We start from the raw sequence: 14819 nt of genomic DNA, 5'->3' as shown, positions 1-14819 counted from the left end.
GGAACGGTCTGCTACCATGTGAGAGACGCAGACTCGGTCTCAACCTTAAGTCTTTACTGAAGACTTATCTCTTCATAGGTCATATGATTGGTGTAGTCTGGCCCAGGAGTGTGAAGGTGAACGGAAAGGCTCTGGAGCAACGAACCGCCCTTGCTGTCTCTGCTGGCGGTTCCCTCTCCATCTGAGTTCTCTGCCTCTACCCTATTACAGGGGCTGAGTCACTGGCTTACTGGTCTTTTCATGCCGTAACTGGGAGGGGTGCGTCACTTGAGTGGGTTGAGTTACTGACGTGATCTTCCTGTCTGGTGCGCCCCCTTTGGTTTGTGCTGTGGGTGGAGAACTTTGTGGCTATACTCGGCCTTGTCTCAAGATTGTAAGTTGGTGGTTGAAATATCCCTCTAGTGGTGTGGGTGGCTGTGCTTTGGCAAAGTGGGTGGGGTTATATCCTTCCTGTTTGGCCTGTCCGGGGTTCTTCTGATGGGCGCACAGTGTCTCCTGACCTCAGTCTCAGCCTCCAGTATTTATGCTGCAGTAGTTTTGTGTCGGAGGGCTAGGGTCAGTTGGTTATACCTGGAGTACTTCTCCTATCTTATCAGTGTCTGTGGTGAATTTAAGTATGCTCTCGGCTAATTCTCTGTTCTCTCTTTCTTTCTCTCTCGGAGGACCTGAGCCTAGGACATACGTCACGGAAACGGGCATGATGATCCCTTGCTGTCCAGTCCGCTGGCTTTGCTCCTATTCAGTTTAGCTGTCTGCCTGCGGTTATGGAACCGCCACCTGTCACCGCCTGCTATTTTCAACTTTTAATGATGGCTATGAAAAGCCAACTGAAAATTATTCATGATTTATTTGACCATGCTTGTCACTTATGAATATTTTGAACATTTGGCATAGTTTGTTATAATCTCCACCGGCACAGCCAGAAGAGGACTGGCCACCCTCATAGCCTGGTTCCTCTCTAGGTTTCTTCCTAGGTTTTTGGCCTTTCTAGGGAGTTTTTCCTAGCCACCGTGCTTCTACACCTGCATTGCTTGCTGTTTGGGGTTTTAGGCTGGGTTTCTGTACAGCACTTCGAGATATTAGCTGATGTAGAAGGGCTATATAAAATAAACTTGATTTGATTTTGATGATTAAAACTCATTTTCAACACTCCACAAATTTCTTGTTAACAAACTATAGTTTTGGCAGTTGGTTAGACATCTACTTTGTGCACAGACAGATTATTTCACTTATAATTACTGTATCACAATTCCAGTGGTCAGAAGTTTACATACACTAAGTTGACTGTGCTTTAAACAGTTGGAAAATTCCAGAAAATGATGTCATGGCTTTAGAAGCTTCTGATAGGCTAATTAGTATTTGTATCCACAGTAAACAAGTCCTATATCAACATAACCTGAAGGCCGCTCAGCAAGAAGAAGATTGCTCCAACCGCCATAAAAAGCCAGACTACGGTTTGCAACGGCACATGGAGAATTGTCTCTGGTCTGATGAAAAAAAATAGAACTGTTTGTAGATAATGACCATTATTTTTGGAGGAAAAGGGGGACGCTGCAAGCGAAGAACACCATCCCACTGTGATGCACGGGGTGGCAGCATCATGTTGTGCGGGTGCTTTCTGCAGGAGGGACTGGTACACTTCACAAAATAGATGGCATCATGAGGAAGCTAATTATGTGGATATATTGAAGCAACATCTCAAGACATCAGTCAGGAAGTTAAAGCTTGGTCGCAAATGGGTCTTCCAAATGGACAATGACCCAAGCATACTTCCAAAGTTGTGACAGATGGCTTAGGACAACAAAGTCAAGGTATTGGAGTGGCCATACAAAGCCCTGACCTCAATCCTATAGAAAATGTGTGGGCAGAACTGAAAAAGTGTGTGCGAGCAAGGAGGCCTACAAACCTGACTCAGTTACTCCAGCTCTATCAGGAGGAATGGGCCAAAATTCACCCAACTTATTGTGTGACGCTTGTGGAAGGCTACTTGAAAAGTTTGACCCAAGTTAAACCATTTAAAGGCAATGCTACCAAATACTAATTGAGTGTATGTTAACTTCTGACCCACTGGGAATGTGATGAAAGAAATAAAAGCTGAAATAAATAATTATCTCTACTATTATTCTGACATTTCACATTCTTATAATAAAGTGGTGATCCTAACTGACCTAAGACAGGGATTTTTACTAGGATTAAATGTCAGGAATTGTGAAAAACTGAGTTTAAATGTATTTGGCTAAGGTATATGTAAACTTCCGACTTCAACTGTACTTTTGTATATATTTTGTATATATATTTATATACAGTGCCTTCAAAGTATTCAGACCCCTTGACTTTTTTCAAATTTTGTTACGTTACAGCCTTCTTCTAAAATTCCTCATCAATCTACACATAATACCCGATAATGATGAATCAAAAACAGGTTAAGACATTTTTGCAAATGTATAAAAAAACAACTGAAATATCACATTTATATAAGTATTCAGACCCTTTACTCAGTACTTTGTTAAAGCAACCTGTTTGGGCTAGGCGTCCCACTAGCGGGACAACTTCCGGTGAAACTGGCGGGCGCGCAATTCAAATAATCATAAAAACATATGGATATTAAACATTTAGGTACATACAAGTATCTTATATAGGTTGAAAGCATAAATTCTTGTTAATCCAACTGCGCTGTCCGATTTACAGTAGCCATTACAGCTAAAGCATGCCATGCGATTGTTTGAGGACGATGCCCCACATCAAAATATTTTTCCACCGGCACAGGTTTCCTAAATTCACAAATGGCGATTAAATATTCACTTACTTTTTGAAAATCTTCCTCTGATTTGTCATCCAAAGGGTCCCAGCCAGAACATGTAGTGTCGTTTTGTTAGATAAAATCCTTCTTTATATCCCAAAAAGTCACTAGTTGGCGCCATCGATTTGAGTAATCCACTCTTCAACATGCAGAGACAGGAATCTGAAAATCTACCGCTAAACTTTGTTTCAACAAGTCAAAATACGTTTCTATTGACTCATCAGATACCCTAAAATGTAATCAAACTATAATATTTCTTACGGAAAGAAGTATGTTCAATAGGAAACCAATTTTAGCAGGTGCATCTTGTCTTCATCGCACGCCCAAACAYGAATTTCCAAGACTGTGTCCTTCTACTAAAACTCATATTTCTTATTCGTTTTGGAAGTTACAAGCCTGAAACCTTGCACTTAGACTGCTGACACCCAGTGGAAGCCATAATAATTGCATCCTGGGTGCTAGAAATGAGTATGCCCTTATACTTGCCATTGGAAGAGCATGGTCTCTGGGGGATTTTCTCCTACCATATGTAGTGTGTTATACTCTCCTACATTATTTTAATATTTCTACAAACTTAAAAGTGTTTTATTTCCAATGGTACCAATTATATGCATATCCTGGCCTCAGGGCCTGAGTAACAGGCAGTTTACTTTGGGCACGTCAGTCAGGTGGAAATTGAGAAAAAGGACCCTAGCCCTAAGAAGCAGCTTTGGCAGCAATTACAGCCTCAAGTGTTCTTGGGTGTGATGCTACAAGCTTGGCACACCTGTATTTTGGGAATTTCTCCCATTCTTCTCTGCAGATCCTCTCAAGCTCTGTCTCAAGCTCTGCACAGCTATTTTCAGGTTTCCAGAGATGTTAGATCAGGTTCAAGTCTGGGCTCTTGCTAGGCCACTCAAGGACATTCAGAGAGTTGTCCCGAAGCCACTCCTGTGTTGTCTTGGCTGTGTCCTGAGCGCTCTGGAGCAGGTTTTCATCAAAATCCTCTCTGTACTTCATTTTTGCCTCAATCCTGACTAGTCTCAAAATCAAAATGATGCGTCTGGTTTCCTCCAGACGTGACACTTGGCATTCAGGCCAAAGAGTGCAATCTTGGTTTCATCAGACCAGAGAATCTTGTTTCTCATGGTCTGAGAATCCTTTAGGTGCCTTCTGGAAAACTCCAAGCGGGCTGTCATGTGCCTTTTACTGAAGAGTGGCTTCCGTCTGGCCACTCTACCATAAAGGTCTGATTGGTGGAGTGCTGCAGAGATGGTTGTCCTTCTGGAAGGTTCTCCCATCTCCACAGAGGAGCTCTGGAGCTCTGTCAGAGTGACCATCAGGTTCTTGTTCACCTCACTGACCAAGGCCCTTCTCCCCCGATTGCTCAGTTTGGCTGGGCGGCCAGCTCTAGGAAGAGTCTTTGTGGTTCCAAACTTCTTCCATTTAAGAATGATGGAGGCCACTGTGTTCGTGGGGACCTTCAATGCTGCAGAAATGTGTTGGCACCCTTCCCCAGATTTGTGCCTCGACCAAATCCTGTCTCGGCGCTCTGTGGACAATTCCTTCGACCTCATGGCCTGTCAACTGTGGGACCTTTATATAGACAGGTGTGTGCCGTTCCAAGTCATGTCCAACCAATTGAATTTACCACAGGTGGACTCCCGTCAAGTTGTAGAAACATCTTAAGGATGATCAATGGAAACAGAATTCACCTGAGCTCAATTTCGAGTCTCATAGCATGTAAACAAGTTATTTCTGTTTTTAATTTTTAATATATGCAAACATTTCTTTGTCATTATGGGGTATTGTGTTTAAAATAATGAGGGGGGAAAAATTATACATTTTAGAATAAGGCTGTAACATAACAAAATGTGGGAAAAAATGTATGGGGTCTGAATACTTTCTGAATGCACTATACAGTAGATGCAACACTAGAATGGTGTCACGCCCTGACCTAAAACACCATAGAGAACCCCCGAGGGCTCTCTATGGTGTTTTAGGTCAGGGCGTGACTAGGGGGGTTTCTAGGTATTATATTTCTATGTTGGTGTGTGTGTATGGTTCCCAATTGGAGGCAGCTGATAATCGTTACCTCTAATTGGGGATCATACTTAGTGTGTCCTTTTTCCCACCTGCGATGTGGGATATTGTTTTGTTTGAGTGCCAATGTGTGCGACGTATTTCACAATCGTTATATCTTTGTTGTTTTGGAAGTTTCACTATCATTAAAAATGTGGAACTCTACTCACACTGCGCCTTGGTCCAATTATTAATACGACGGTCGTGACAAACGGATCATGGATATCCCGGAAACATGAAAGAAGTGTTTTTAACGCTCGTCCTCTGGGTTCCTTTTTTCTACTTTTAAATAGTTTTTAACTGTACAAAATCAATTAATCAATCAGACAATCAATCCATTTTTTATACATTTGCAACAATTTCTAAAAACCTGTTTTCACTTTTTCATTATGGGGTATTGTGTGTAAATTGCGGAACATTTAAAAATAATAATAATTTTAGAATAAGGCTGTAAGGTAACAAAATGTGTAAAAAGTCAAGAGGTCTGTATACTTTCCGAAGGCACTGTATCTCCCCCCCAAAAAATATGCAACCCTTATTTTACCAGGTAAGTTGACTGAGAACACATTTTATAGCAACAACATGATGGTATGAGGGCCAGATTGGGAATTTAGCCAGGACACCATGGTTAACACCCCTACTCTTATGATAGTGCCTTTGGATCTTTGGTATATATTGGTGGTACCGGGCTGGAGACGCGCAGGCTAACCGTGGAGAGCGGGAGTACGGGCGAACACCGTGTTACGCAGTAGAGCACACGGTGTCTCCTGTACGTGTTCATAGCCCGGTGCGGGTTATTCCACCTCCCCGCACTGGTAGGGCTAGATTGGGCATTGAGCCAGGTGCCATGATGCCGGTTCAACGCGTCTGGTCTCCAGTGCGTCTTCTCGGGCCGGCATACATGGCACCAGCCTTACGCATGGTGTCCCCGGTTCGCCTACATAGCCCGGTGCGGGTTATTCCACCTCCCCGCACTGGTCGGGCGACGGGGAGCATTCAACCAGGTAAGGTTGGGCGGCTCGGTGTTCAAGGGAACCAGTACGCCTGCACGGTCGGTATTTCCGGCACCACCTCCCGCCCCAGTCAGTTCCACCAGTGCCTACACCACGTAACAGGCTTCAGTGTGTCTCCAGAGCCCTGTTCCTCCTCCACGCACTCGTCTTATGGTGCGCGTCTCCAGCCCGGTACCACCAATTCCGGCACCACGCACTAAGCCTCCTGTGCGTCTCCAGAGTCCTGTGCATCCTGTTGTTGCTCCCGCACTAGCCCTGAGATGCGTGTTCCCAGTCCGGTACCACCAGTTGGCCCCACGCACGAGCCTAATGTGCGTCCCAGGGTCCAGTAATGCCCTGTTCCTTCTCCCCGCACTAGCCTTAAAGTGCGTGTCCTTAGCCCGGTGCCTCCAGTTCCGGCACCACGCACCAGGCCTACAGTGCGCCTCATCGACAGAGCCATCCGTCTCCCCAGCGCCATTTTGAGCCATCCGTCTCTCCAGCCGCATCTGAGCCATCCGTCTCCCAGCGCCATTCTGAGCCATCCGTCTCTCCAGCGCCATCTGAGCCATCCGTCTCTCCAGCGCCATCTGAGCCATCCGTCTCCCCAGCGCCGTCTGTGTCATCCATCTGCCCAGAGCCATTAGAGCCGCCCGCTGTCCCGAGCGTCAGAGCCGTTAGTCAGTCAGGAGCCGCTAGAGCCATTCGTCAGTCAGGATCTGCCAGAGCCGCCAAACCAGACAGGATCTGCCAGAGCCCGCCAACCAGACAGGATCTGCCAGAGCGCCAACCAGACAGGATCTGCAGACCGCAACCAGACAGGTCTGCCAGAGCCGCCAACCAGACAGGACTGCCAGAGCCGTCAGCCAGCCGTGACAGCCAGATCCGTCAGCCAGCCGTGAGCAGCCAATCCGTCAGCCAGCCATGAGCAGCCAGATCCGTCAGCCAGTCCATGAGCAGCCAGATCCGTCAGCCAGTCATGAGCAGCCAGAATCGTCAGCCAGCCATGAGCAGCCAGATCCGTCAGCCAGCCATGAGCAGCCAGATCCGTCAGCCAGCCATGAGCAGCCAGATCGTCAGCCACCATGAGCGCAGACGTCAGCAGCCAGGAGCAGCCAGATCCGTCAGCCAGCCATGAGCAGCCAGATCCGTCAGCCAGCCATGAGCAGCCAGATCCGTCAGCCAGCCATGAGCCGTCCAGCCAGGATCCGCCAGAGCCGTCCAGCCAGGATCCGGCCTTCAGTCCGGAGCTGCCGTCCCTCCAGTCCGGAGCTGCCCTTATCCTGGTGCTGCCCTTATCCTGGTGCTGCCCCTTATTCCTGTGCTGACTTATCCTGGTGCTGCCCCTTATCCTGGTGCTGCCCTTATCCTGGTGCTGCCCTTATCCTGGTGCTGCCCCTTAGTCCTCGGTGCTGCCCTTAGTCCGGTGCTGCCCCCTTAGTCGCGGTGCTGCCCCTTAGTCCGGTTGCGCCCTTAGTCCGGTGCTGCCCCTTAATCCAGTGGGGTTAATGTGGAGGGTGGCCATTTGGAGGAGGCTACGTAAGCGGGTAGTGACTATGGTGGGGTGGGGACCACGACCTGTGCCGGAGCCGCCGCCGTGGAAGGAAGCCCACCCAGACCCTCCCCTAGACTATGTGCTGGTGCGCCCGGAGTTCGCACCTTAAGGGGGGGGTTATGTCACGCCCTGGCCTTAGTATTCTTTGTTTTATTTATTATTTTAGTTAGGTCAGGGTGTGACATGGGGAGTGTATGTGTTTTTGTAGTGTCTAGGGTTGTTGTAAGGTTTAGGGGGTTTATTAGAGTAGTTGGGTTTATGTTTAGTATAGGTATCTAGCTGTGTCTATGGTTGTGTGTAGTTGTCTAGGGAAGTCTATGGTTGCCTGAATGGGTTCTCAATTAGAGACAGCTGGTTATTGTTGTCTCTGATTGGGAGCCATATTTAAGGTAACCATAGGCTTTAGCTGTTTGTGGGGTATTGTCTATGTCGATGTTCTATGTTGCTTGTAGGCACTAGTTCATGTTTAGCTTCACGTTCGTCTGTTTTGTTATTTTGTAAAGTGGTTTCGTTTGGTGTTCGTTCTCTTCAAATAAAAGGAAGATGACTTACTTTCCACGCGCTGCATGTTGGTCCTCACTCTCTACTATAGACGATCGTGACAACATCCCATCCTAAAGACAGCTCCCTACACATGGCAATGTCCCCCACCACTGCCCTGGGACATTGGGATCTTTTTTTTGACCAGAGAAAAGAGTGCCTCCTACTGGCCCTCTAACACCACTTCCAGCAGAATCTGATCTCCCATACAGGACCAATCCTGCTTAGTTTGGGAGGAAAGCCACTAGTGTGATAGAGGGTGGTAGGCTGCTGGCACAAAGGTACTATATCTAAAGGTATCTTAATTCTACAGCACAACAAATTATTTTTAATTTATGAATAATAGGATATAGATATAGATATAGACAGAGACAGCTTAGCTTTCCGGTGTGGTTATCATAGTTTGGACTCGACTGTCTTTCACAAAGGTAAACCAGATCCTTGCTTTGCTTTAACAATGAGTTAGTATTCAATATGTGTAACATATTTTGATGCATTCATCCAGACTCCACAGAGACAATGATACACAGATGTTTCTCGCCCTCACTTCCCTCCCTCACTCACCGTCATGGTCTGCATCACATCATGTACAGGTGAGTACTACTGTAACACTGTGACGGTGTAGCAGAGTAGGGGGCCATTTTAGGACAACTCCCCCCGTGACTACCTCCCCCTCTCCACCATGCTGCCATCCCAAGCTCCTATGGGCACACTAGTCATATCCAATCAGACAGCCATAGGAAGCTGACACACACACACACACACACACACAAAGCTCACAAAGCTCACAAACCGTATCTGTGAGGTACTGGCATATCAAAAGGAGAGGAGCGTGAAAGAGGAAGACAGCTTTGTGCTCTCAGAACAAAACGCGGAGGAAGAAACATGGCAGAGGAGGTATCAGGTATGAAGATTTTAGCTTGTTAACACACATGTATAGACAGACTGTGCAAAATTACAGAAATATAATTGATGAGCTTCAGGAAAAATATTTTTTACTCATTGTGGCAATAATTTAGTATAAAGTTAGTTTGTTACTTTTTTGAGGGGGTGCATTCAAAATACAGGTAAGAAGGAATTTGTAAATGTATGTGATAACAAACCAAGTTGGTTTGGATTATCAGGAGCAGATTGCCTCAGCTCCCCACATGTTGCCTTTCAGGCACAGGACTTTCTAACATTATCAGTTGTGTTTTTGAATGTGCTGTTGGACAACAGGAATAAGCGTTTCAGTGAGGTATAAAGAGAGGGAGTCTACTTGTCTGCTTGTCTGTCAGCATAAGCAGTCCTCCCTTCCTCTATGAACATAGGGTCAGGTGAATAAATACTCTGACATCCTCTCTCTACTTGCTAACTGGCCAGGCCCAAGGGAGACTATAGGAAGGAAAAGGCAAGAGGGAGGATGGGAAAAGTTCCCGGGTACACTCTTAGAAAAAAAGGTGCTATCTAGAACCAAAAGGTTTCTTCGGCTGTCCCCATAGGAGAACCTTTTGAACAACCCATTTTGGTTCCAGGTAGACCCTTTTGCTTCCAGGTAGAACCCTTTTGGGTTCCATGTAGAACCATTTCATGTAGAACCCAAGAAAGTTCTAACTGGAACCAAAAGGGGTTCTACCAGGAACCAAAAAGGGTTCTCCCATGGGAACAGCCGCAGAACAATTTTGGAACCCCTTTTTTCTAAGAGTGTATGTACTGTACTGTACAGACTTTCAGGACAGAAGTAAAATGTGCTTTTTTGTATCTTAGTACAAAACTCCATATTGGTAACACTTGTAACGCAGCCTGTCCTACATTCTAAACCTTCCATTTCGCATTCATTTTGTTTGTATACATCTTTCACCACACAACCATTGATCCAAAWTWTAAGTTTACTGTGAAATATAATGAGTATATTGGTTTAATCACCAAAACACAACATACAACACAACATCTTCTCAATTTAGTTATTTTAACAACCAGTTAATCCAATAGCAAAAACATTTAAGATACAGTACATGTTTCAAAATCGCCCTTTGAAAGTAGTGTTTACATTAGGCAATACACTTACTTACAGTACCCATTCAAATTGACTGAACATCTCATTTCCATAATTTCCATCCCATGWATGATCAAGGTGTGATCATTCAAAACATTTTTCACATTGTAATCAAATTAAAGAAATTAAAGAAACATAATGCTTAGCAGGCACAAGTTTGCAACAAGCTTGTCTTGAGCATTTGGTAATAGGTTTTTATCAAAATTGCAGTAAATATCCTCCTTGTTCATGCACCTAGGGAAAAACCTTTTGGCATGGAAAATCCAAGCCTGACATACAGTAGGTCTGGATTGAAACCATTGCATGCCTCATTCATGGCCTGAAGGAGGGTGGTCAAAATGTAACTAGTACTTTTGGGTGTCAGGGAAAATATATGGTGTAAAAAGTACATTATTTTCTTTAGGAATGTAGTGGACAAAAGTAAAAGTTGCCAAAAATAGAAGTAGTAAAGTACAAATACCCCCCCAAAAAACTACTGAACTAGTACTTTCAAGTATTTTTACTTAAGTACTTTACACCACTGTTCAATTCCCACTGGGGCCACATACCAAAATGTGTGGACTGTTGTCACTTTGGACAAAAGTGTTTGCTATGTAAATGTCATATATTATAGTAAATGYATTTTATCAAAAGAGAAGAGAATCACATCAAAAGTAATGTGAGCATTGCATTGTGAAAGGCAATTACTTTATATTAACATGTAATGCAATGTGGAACATGTATTTCTAGATGAAACACTGATTAAGTTTGGTAAAAAAGTGACTGTATTATTTTGTGTTATGTACTTAATCAATTGAAAATGTGCTTAGAGTTTTTAAGCTGCCTTTTTGATGATCTGTTCTGAGTTGAGAAAATGTACTACATAAGAATCACAAAAGCCCAAGTACAGCAAGAGGATAGTGCATATTGTACAGTAATTTATGTATGTTTCCAGGAACATGGAAAAGGGAGTCCCATGAGGTGCTTGTCCCTGTACTGTGTGTGTGTGTGTGTGTGTGTGTGTGTGTGTGTGTGTGTGTGTGTGTGTGTGTGTGTGTGTGTGTGCATTTTACAGGCAGTTGTAACAAAGAGCCACAGCAAAGACAGCTGGCTAAGAGCACATTCCAAATGGGCGTAGATGTGATGCAGGAAATCCCACTCCCTTTCCCAGAGGACCTCCTGTATGAGTAAAACACACACACAGTCATAGAGACACAAACACTTACACTGATGAGTTGATGACAAGCTTCTCGTGGGAAAAAAACATTGACACTCCCCTTTTCTTGTTTATCCAAACTGTAAATCTATGTCACTTAATTAAACAAGTTCAGTATTCCCAGATTACTGACAGAAATATATGTAAATTAATGCACAGATGAAATCAAAAATATGGGGGAGGGGGATCATATCTCTTAAAACTCAATGGAATTGATATGTCAAAATGACTCACTGTTAGTCCACAGGTCCACTCAATTGTAGATGACTTGAGAACAGTGACTAAGACTGTAGTGTGAGGATGCATTCACTAGGTGGCGGCATTCAATTCCCAAAATGCAAGAGAGGCTCCAAGTAATCTTTTTTGGCCCCCCAAAGCTTTTGGTCAAAACAAATAGGACTGTAAAATCACTAGGAATTCAGCTAAAAATGAGTTTAATTTAGGACATCTGTTCCCAAGAAACATATGTGATCGTGTCTCAATGTAATTCAAGGTATGAAATTATTCTTATTTTAAAATACAATCTYTTTTTAGGCTTAGTTGTGGTCAATTTGCTGTGTAACAGTTATTAGAATTATGTTCTGGCCCCCAGACCATCTGCTCTGACAAAAATTGGCCCACAGCTGAATCTATTGTAGTTACCACCGCCTTAGGGCCTAACCCTAGGCCCAGCTGTTCCTGAACTCAAACACAGTGTTTACTGGCTTGTGTTCCAATTTGTTTCCTGATAAAGCAATCATAGGTGTGAAAGGATTTAATTATTTTAATTCTCCCAGTCCTAACAAAAGTATGATTAGAGAATATTTGTTGGTCATTATGTAAACCGCATATAGTTTTCCTCAACAGATGTGTATTAATATAAGCCTTTTCAGTGAGACTAAACCATTAAACTACAGAATTGAAATAAAACATAAAGATTTGCAGCCCTCATGACACTCTGCCGTGCAGTTAGACAGTGGAAGTTGCTCTGTGAGATGCTTTCTGATGGAGCCTAGCAGCTAGCTACAGCATGTGTTATTCCTTATCGAACAAACGGACGTGTTGACATTCCCTGAGGAGGTCATAAGAATGAAAACTGGATTCCTTCTTCACTGTGAGGATTGTTGAACTAGCATCGTGGAGTCCCTGGAAGGCATTCAGGAAGGCATTCAGGGAGAGGAAGAGAGAGAGACAAACACTAGAGCCTCTGAAGCACACTCAGCCTTCCTTACCGTGTTGTCTGTGCGTCCTCAACGCAGACTGTACATTTTTGTTTATTTGTTTGTTTGGGGATTTTTGGTCTTGTCTAAGCAGGATCGCAGATAGGCAAAACATCCTTTGCAGTCCTCAGGAAGTCATATTTGGTAAGAGATTGTTGTTGCCTGCTTTTCAGGTGGATTGTTTTCCTGAAGTACAGGGAGAGGTTTTTTGGCTTGCTTTGAAGGGATGAGACATTTCACATAGGCTGTAAGTGTTTAATGGGTGCTATTTTTGGGTTAGATGTTTGTTGTACATTTTACATTTTAGTCATTTAGCAGACGCTCTTATCCAGAGCGACTCACAGGAGCAATTAAGGTTAAATGCATTGCTCAAAGGCASATCAACAGATTTTTTACCTAGTCGGCTCGGGGATTTGAATCAGCAACATTTCGGTTACTGTATTTCGGTTACTGCAACCTGTTTCTGTTACCGCCCAACCACTGGGCAACCTGTTTTGTGAACCCTTAACTTGCTCACCTACTGTCTCTAGAGGCAGTGATAGAGTGAGGAAGGGTGATATCCAAAACTGAAAAATACTTTGAAGAAAAACAATTGGTGTCTGGGTCGAGATAAATAAACAGAGAGTGGGCTGTGACAGCCTCTGTAGGGTCAGCCACAGGAAGGGCTGCTCCCTGCTGGAACAATGACTGGGAGAGCCCTAGTGTRTGTCCCAAATGGCATCCTATTCCCTATATAGTGCACTATAAACTAGAAAATAGGGTGCCATTTTGGACAAGGTCTGTCCAGCCGGACATTCTACTGGTTTACATTTCCTAACTCTGCCCTCCAGGTGAACTCTGAAGGATGTTGCCAAGATAGACTGCCCCCCCCCCCCCCCAGAACCTTGCTAGAGGAAACTAAATCAAATTGTCTTTCCTCTCCCTCTGTCTTATTTTACCTAGTGACGGCTTCAGCCATGTTCTCCATGGATACCTTCTTGAAATCTATCCTGTTCCCATCCAGACGGATAACAACAGAGGGGGAAGTAAGTTTATAATGTTTATACATCAGGTCACCAAGACAACCAATAGTTCTCCCTCTTCATAACACAAACACCAAATTCCCCACAGCAAAACTAATATCTTAAAGTTCCAATGAGCTTCTTTAAATTCAGAATGGTGTTATCTGAATTGTTGGCGTGTTAAATTCACTACAGCATAATTTGACACTTTTATCAAGCATAACCCTCACAAAGAGAAGGACTTACACTGAAATCAATGGTTAACAGACCCTGTATGATAAAATGCATCATTTGAATAATATTACACACTTAATAAGCACCGGTAATTGTCGTTCTACAGGTGTGTTATGCTCTGGGTTCAAAGAAAGGTCTGTGGCACACATGATGTAATGATAAGAAACTGTGAGGTAGTTCATAACATGAGACTTCATAGCAGAGTTGTTCTATGTAGGATGTGTGGGGGGAGAAGTTGAGAAAGTCCATMTTTATATATGGTCCTTTAGCCGTCTCATGCCTACCCTGTTGTTGTCTGTCTGTCCCTGGGGCAGTTTATCTGTCTGTGTCCATGAGTCTGTAGCCTACTGCATGGTTTGCTAAACAGCTGTGGTCACCCTGACAAGTGTCCACACACCCCAATCCACACGCACACAGAGAGAGAGAGAGAGACAGACAGACAGACAGACACTTAATTCTGCCCATGTCAAAAGTCACCTATATATCAGGGGGAAGCTAACGCCAACTGGGCACATATGTCAATTCAACGTCTATTCCACGTTGGTTCAAGGTAGTTTCGTTGAAATTATTTGGAATCAACGTTGTTTCAGCCAGTGTGTGCCCAGTGGAAGGTATCTGACAAAATAATACAGGTCTGGTTCCGGAGTTAATTAAGCAATTCAAAATCCCATCATGCTAAGGGTCATGTATAAAAATGCTGGGAATGCCATTATTTTGGCTACCATGGCTATGCCCCCATAAGATGACAATGCCCCATCCACAGGGCATGTTTGGTCACTGAATGGTTTGATGAGCATGAAAATGATATAAACCATATGTCATGACCATCTCAGTCACCAGATCTCAACCCAAATGAACACTTGTGGGAGATTTTGGAGCGGCACCTGAGACAGCGTTTTCCACCACCATCAACAAAACAAATAAATAATGGAATTTCTTGTGGTAGAATGGTGTCACATGCCACGGTGCATTGAAGCTGTTCTGGAACATTATSAATACTTTTATTTGATATAGACCCCCTACTTCTCCTTAAATCCATCTCATCTGGCAGGTCAAACAGAGTGCTGTAGCTGCAGGGCTCAGGCTCGACATTGTGGTGTGTTTTGGAATCAGATAGGCAAAATAGCAAAACAATATATTGGAGACCCATACAGAAGCAGGCTATACAAAAAGTTTAGATCAGCTATTGGAATGACTCCCAAAATTC

At 44.0% G+C, this 14819-nt stretch overlaps 1 protein-coding gene across 3 annotated transcripts in view; it reads left to right on the top strand.

Moving 5' to 3' along the window:
• The first annotated feature begins 8695 nt into the window (after positions 1 to 8695).
• LOC111966719 (rap guanine nucleotide exchange factor 3-like) overlaps positions 8696 to 14819 on the top strand; it is a 45579-nt gene continuing 39455 nt past the window's right edge. Inside the window, exons 1-2 of one of the 3 annotated variants that reach the window (XM_023991601.2) lie at positions 8696 to 8852; positions 13320 to 13402. In XM_023991601.2, coding sequence (XP_023847369.1) covers positions 8834 to 8852; positions 13320 to 13402 — 102 coding nt within the window. In that variant the 5' untranslated portion in view covers positions 8696 to 8833. Of the gene's footprint in view, positions 8853 to 12252; positions 12522 to 13319; positions 13403 to 14819 lie in introns of those variants that run through there. The other 2 variants (XM_023991598.2, XM_023991600.2) reach the window with 2 other exon arrangements.

Source organism: Salvelinus sp. IW2-2015, linkage group LG7 (genome assembly GCF_002910315.2).
Source record: "Salvelinus sp. IW2-2015 linkage group LG7, ASM291031v2, whole genome shotgun sequence".
Classification (NCBI taxonomy): Eukaryota; Metazoa; Chordata; class Actinopteri; order Salmoniformes; family Salmonidae; genus Salvelinus; species Salvelinus sp. IW2-2015.
Note: the sequence above shows the minus strand (reverse complement) of the source record. Positions and strands in the feature narration are given on the sequence as shown.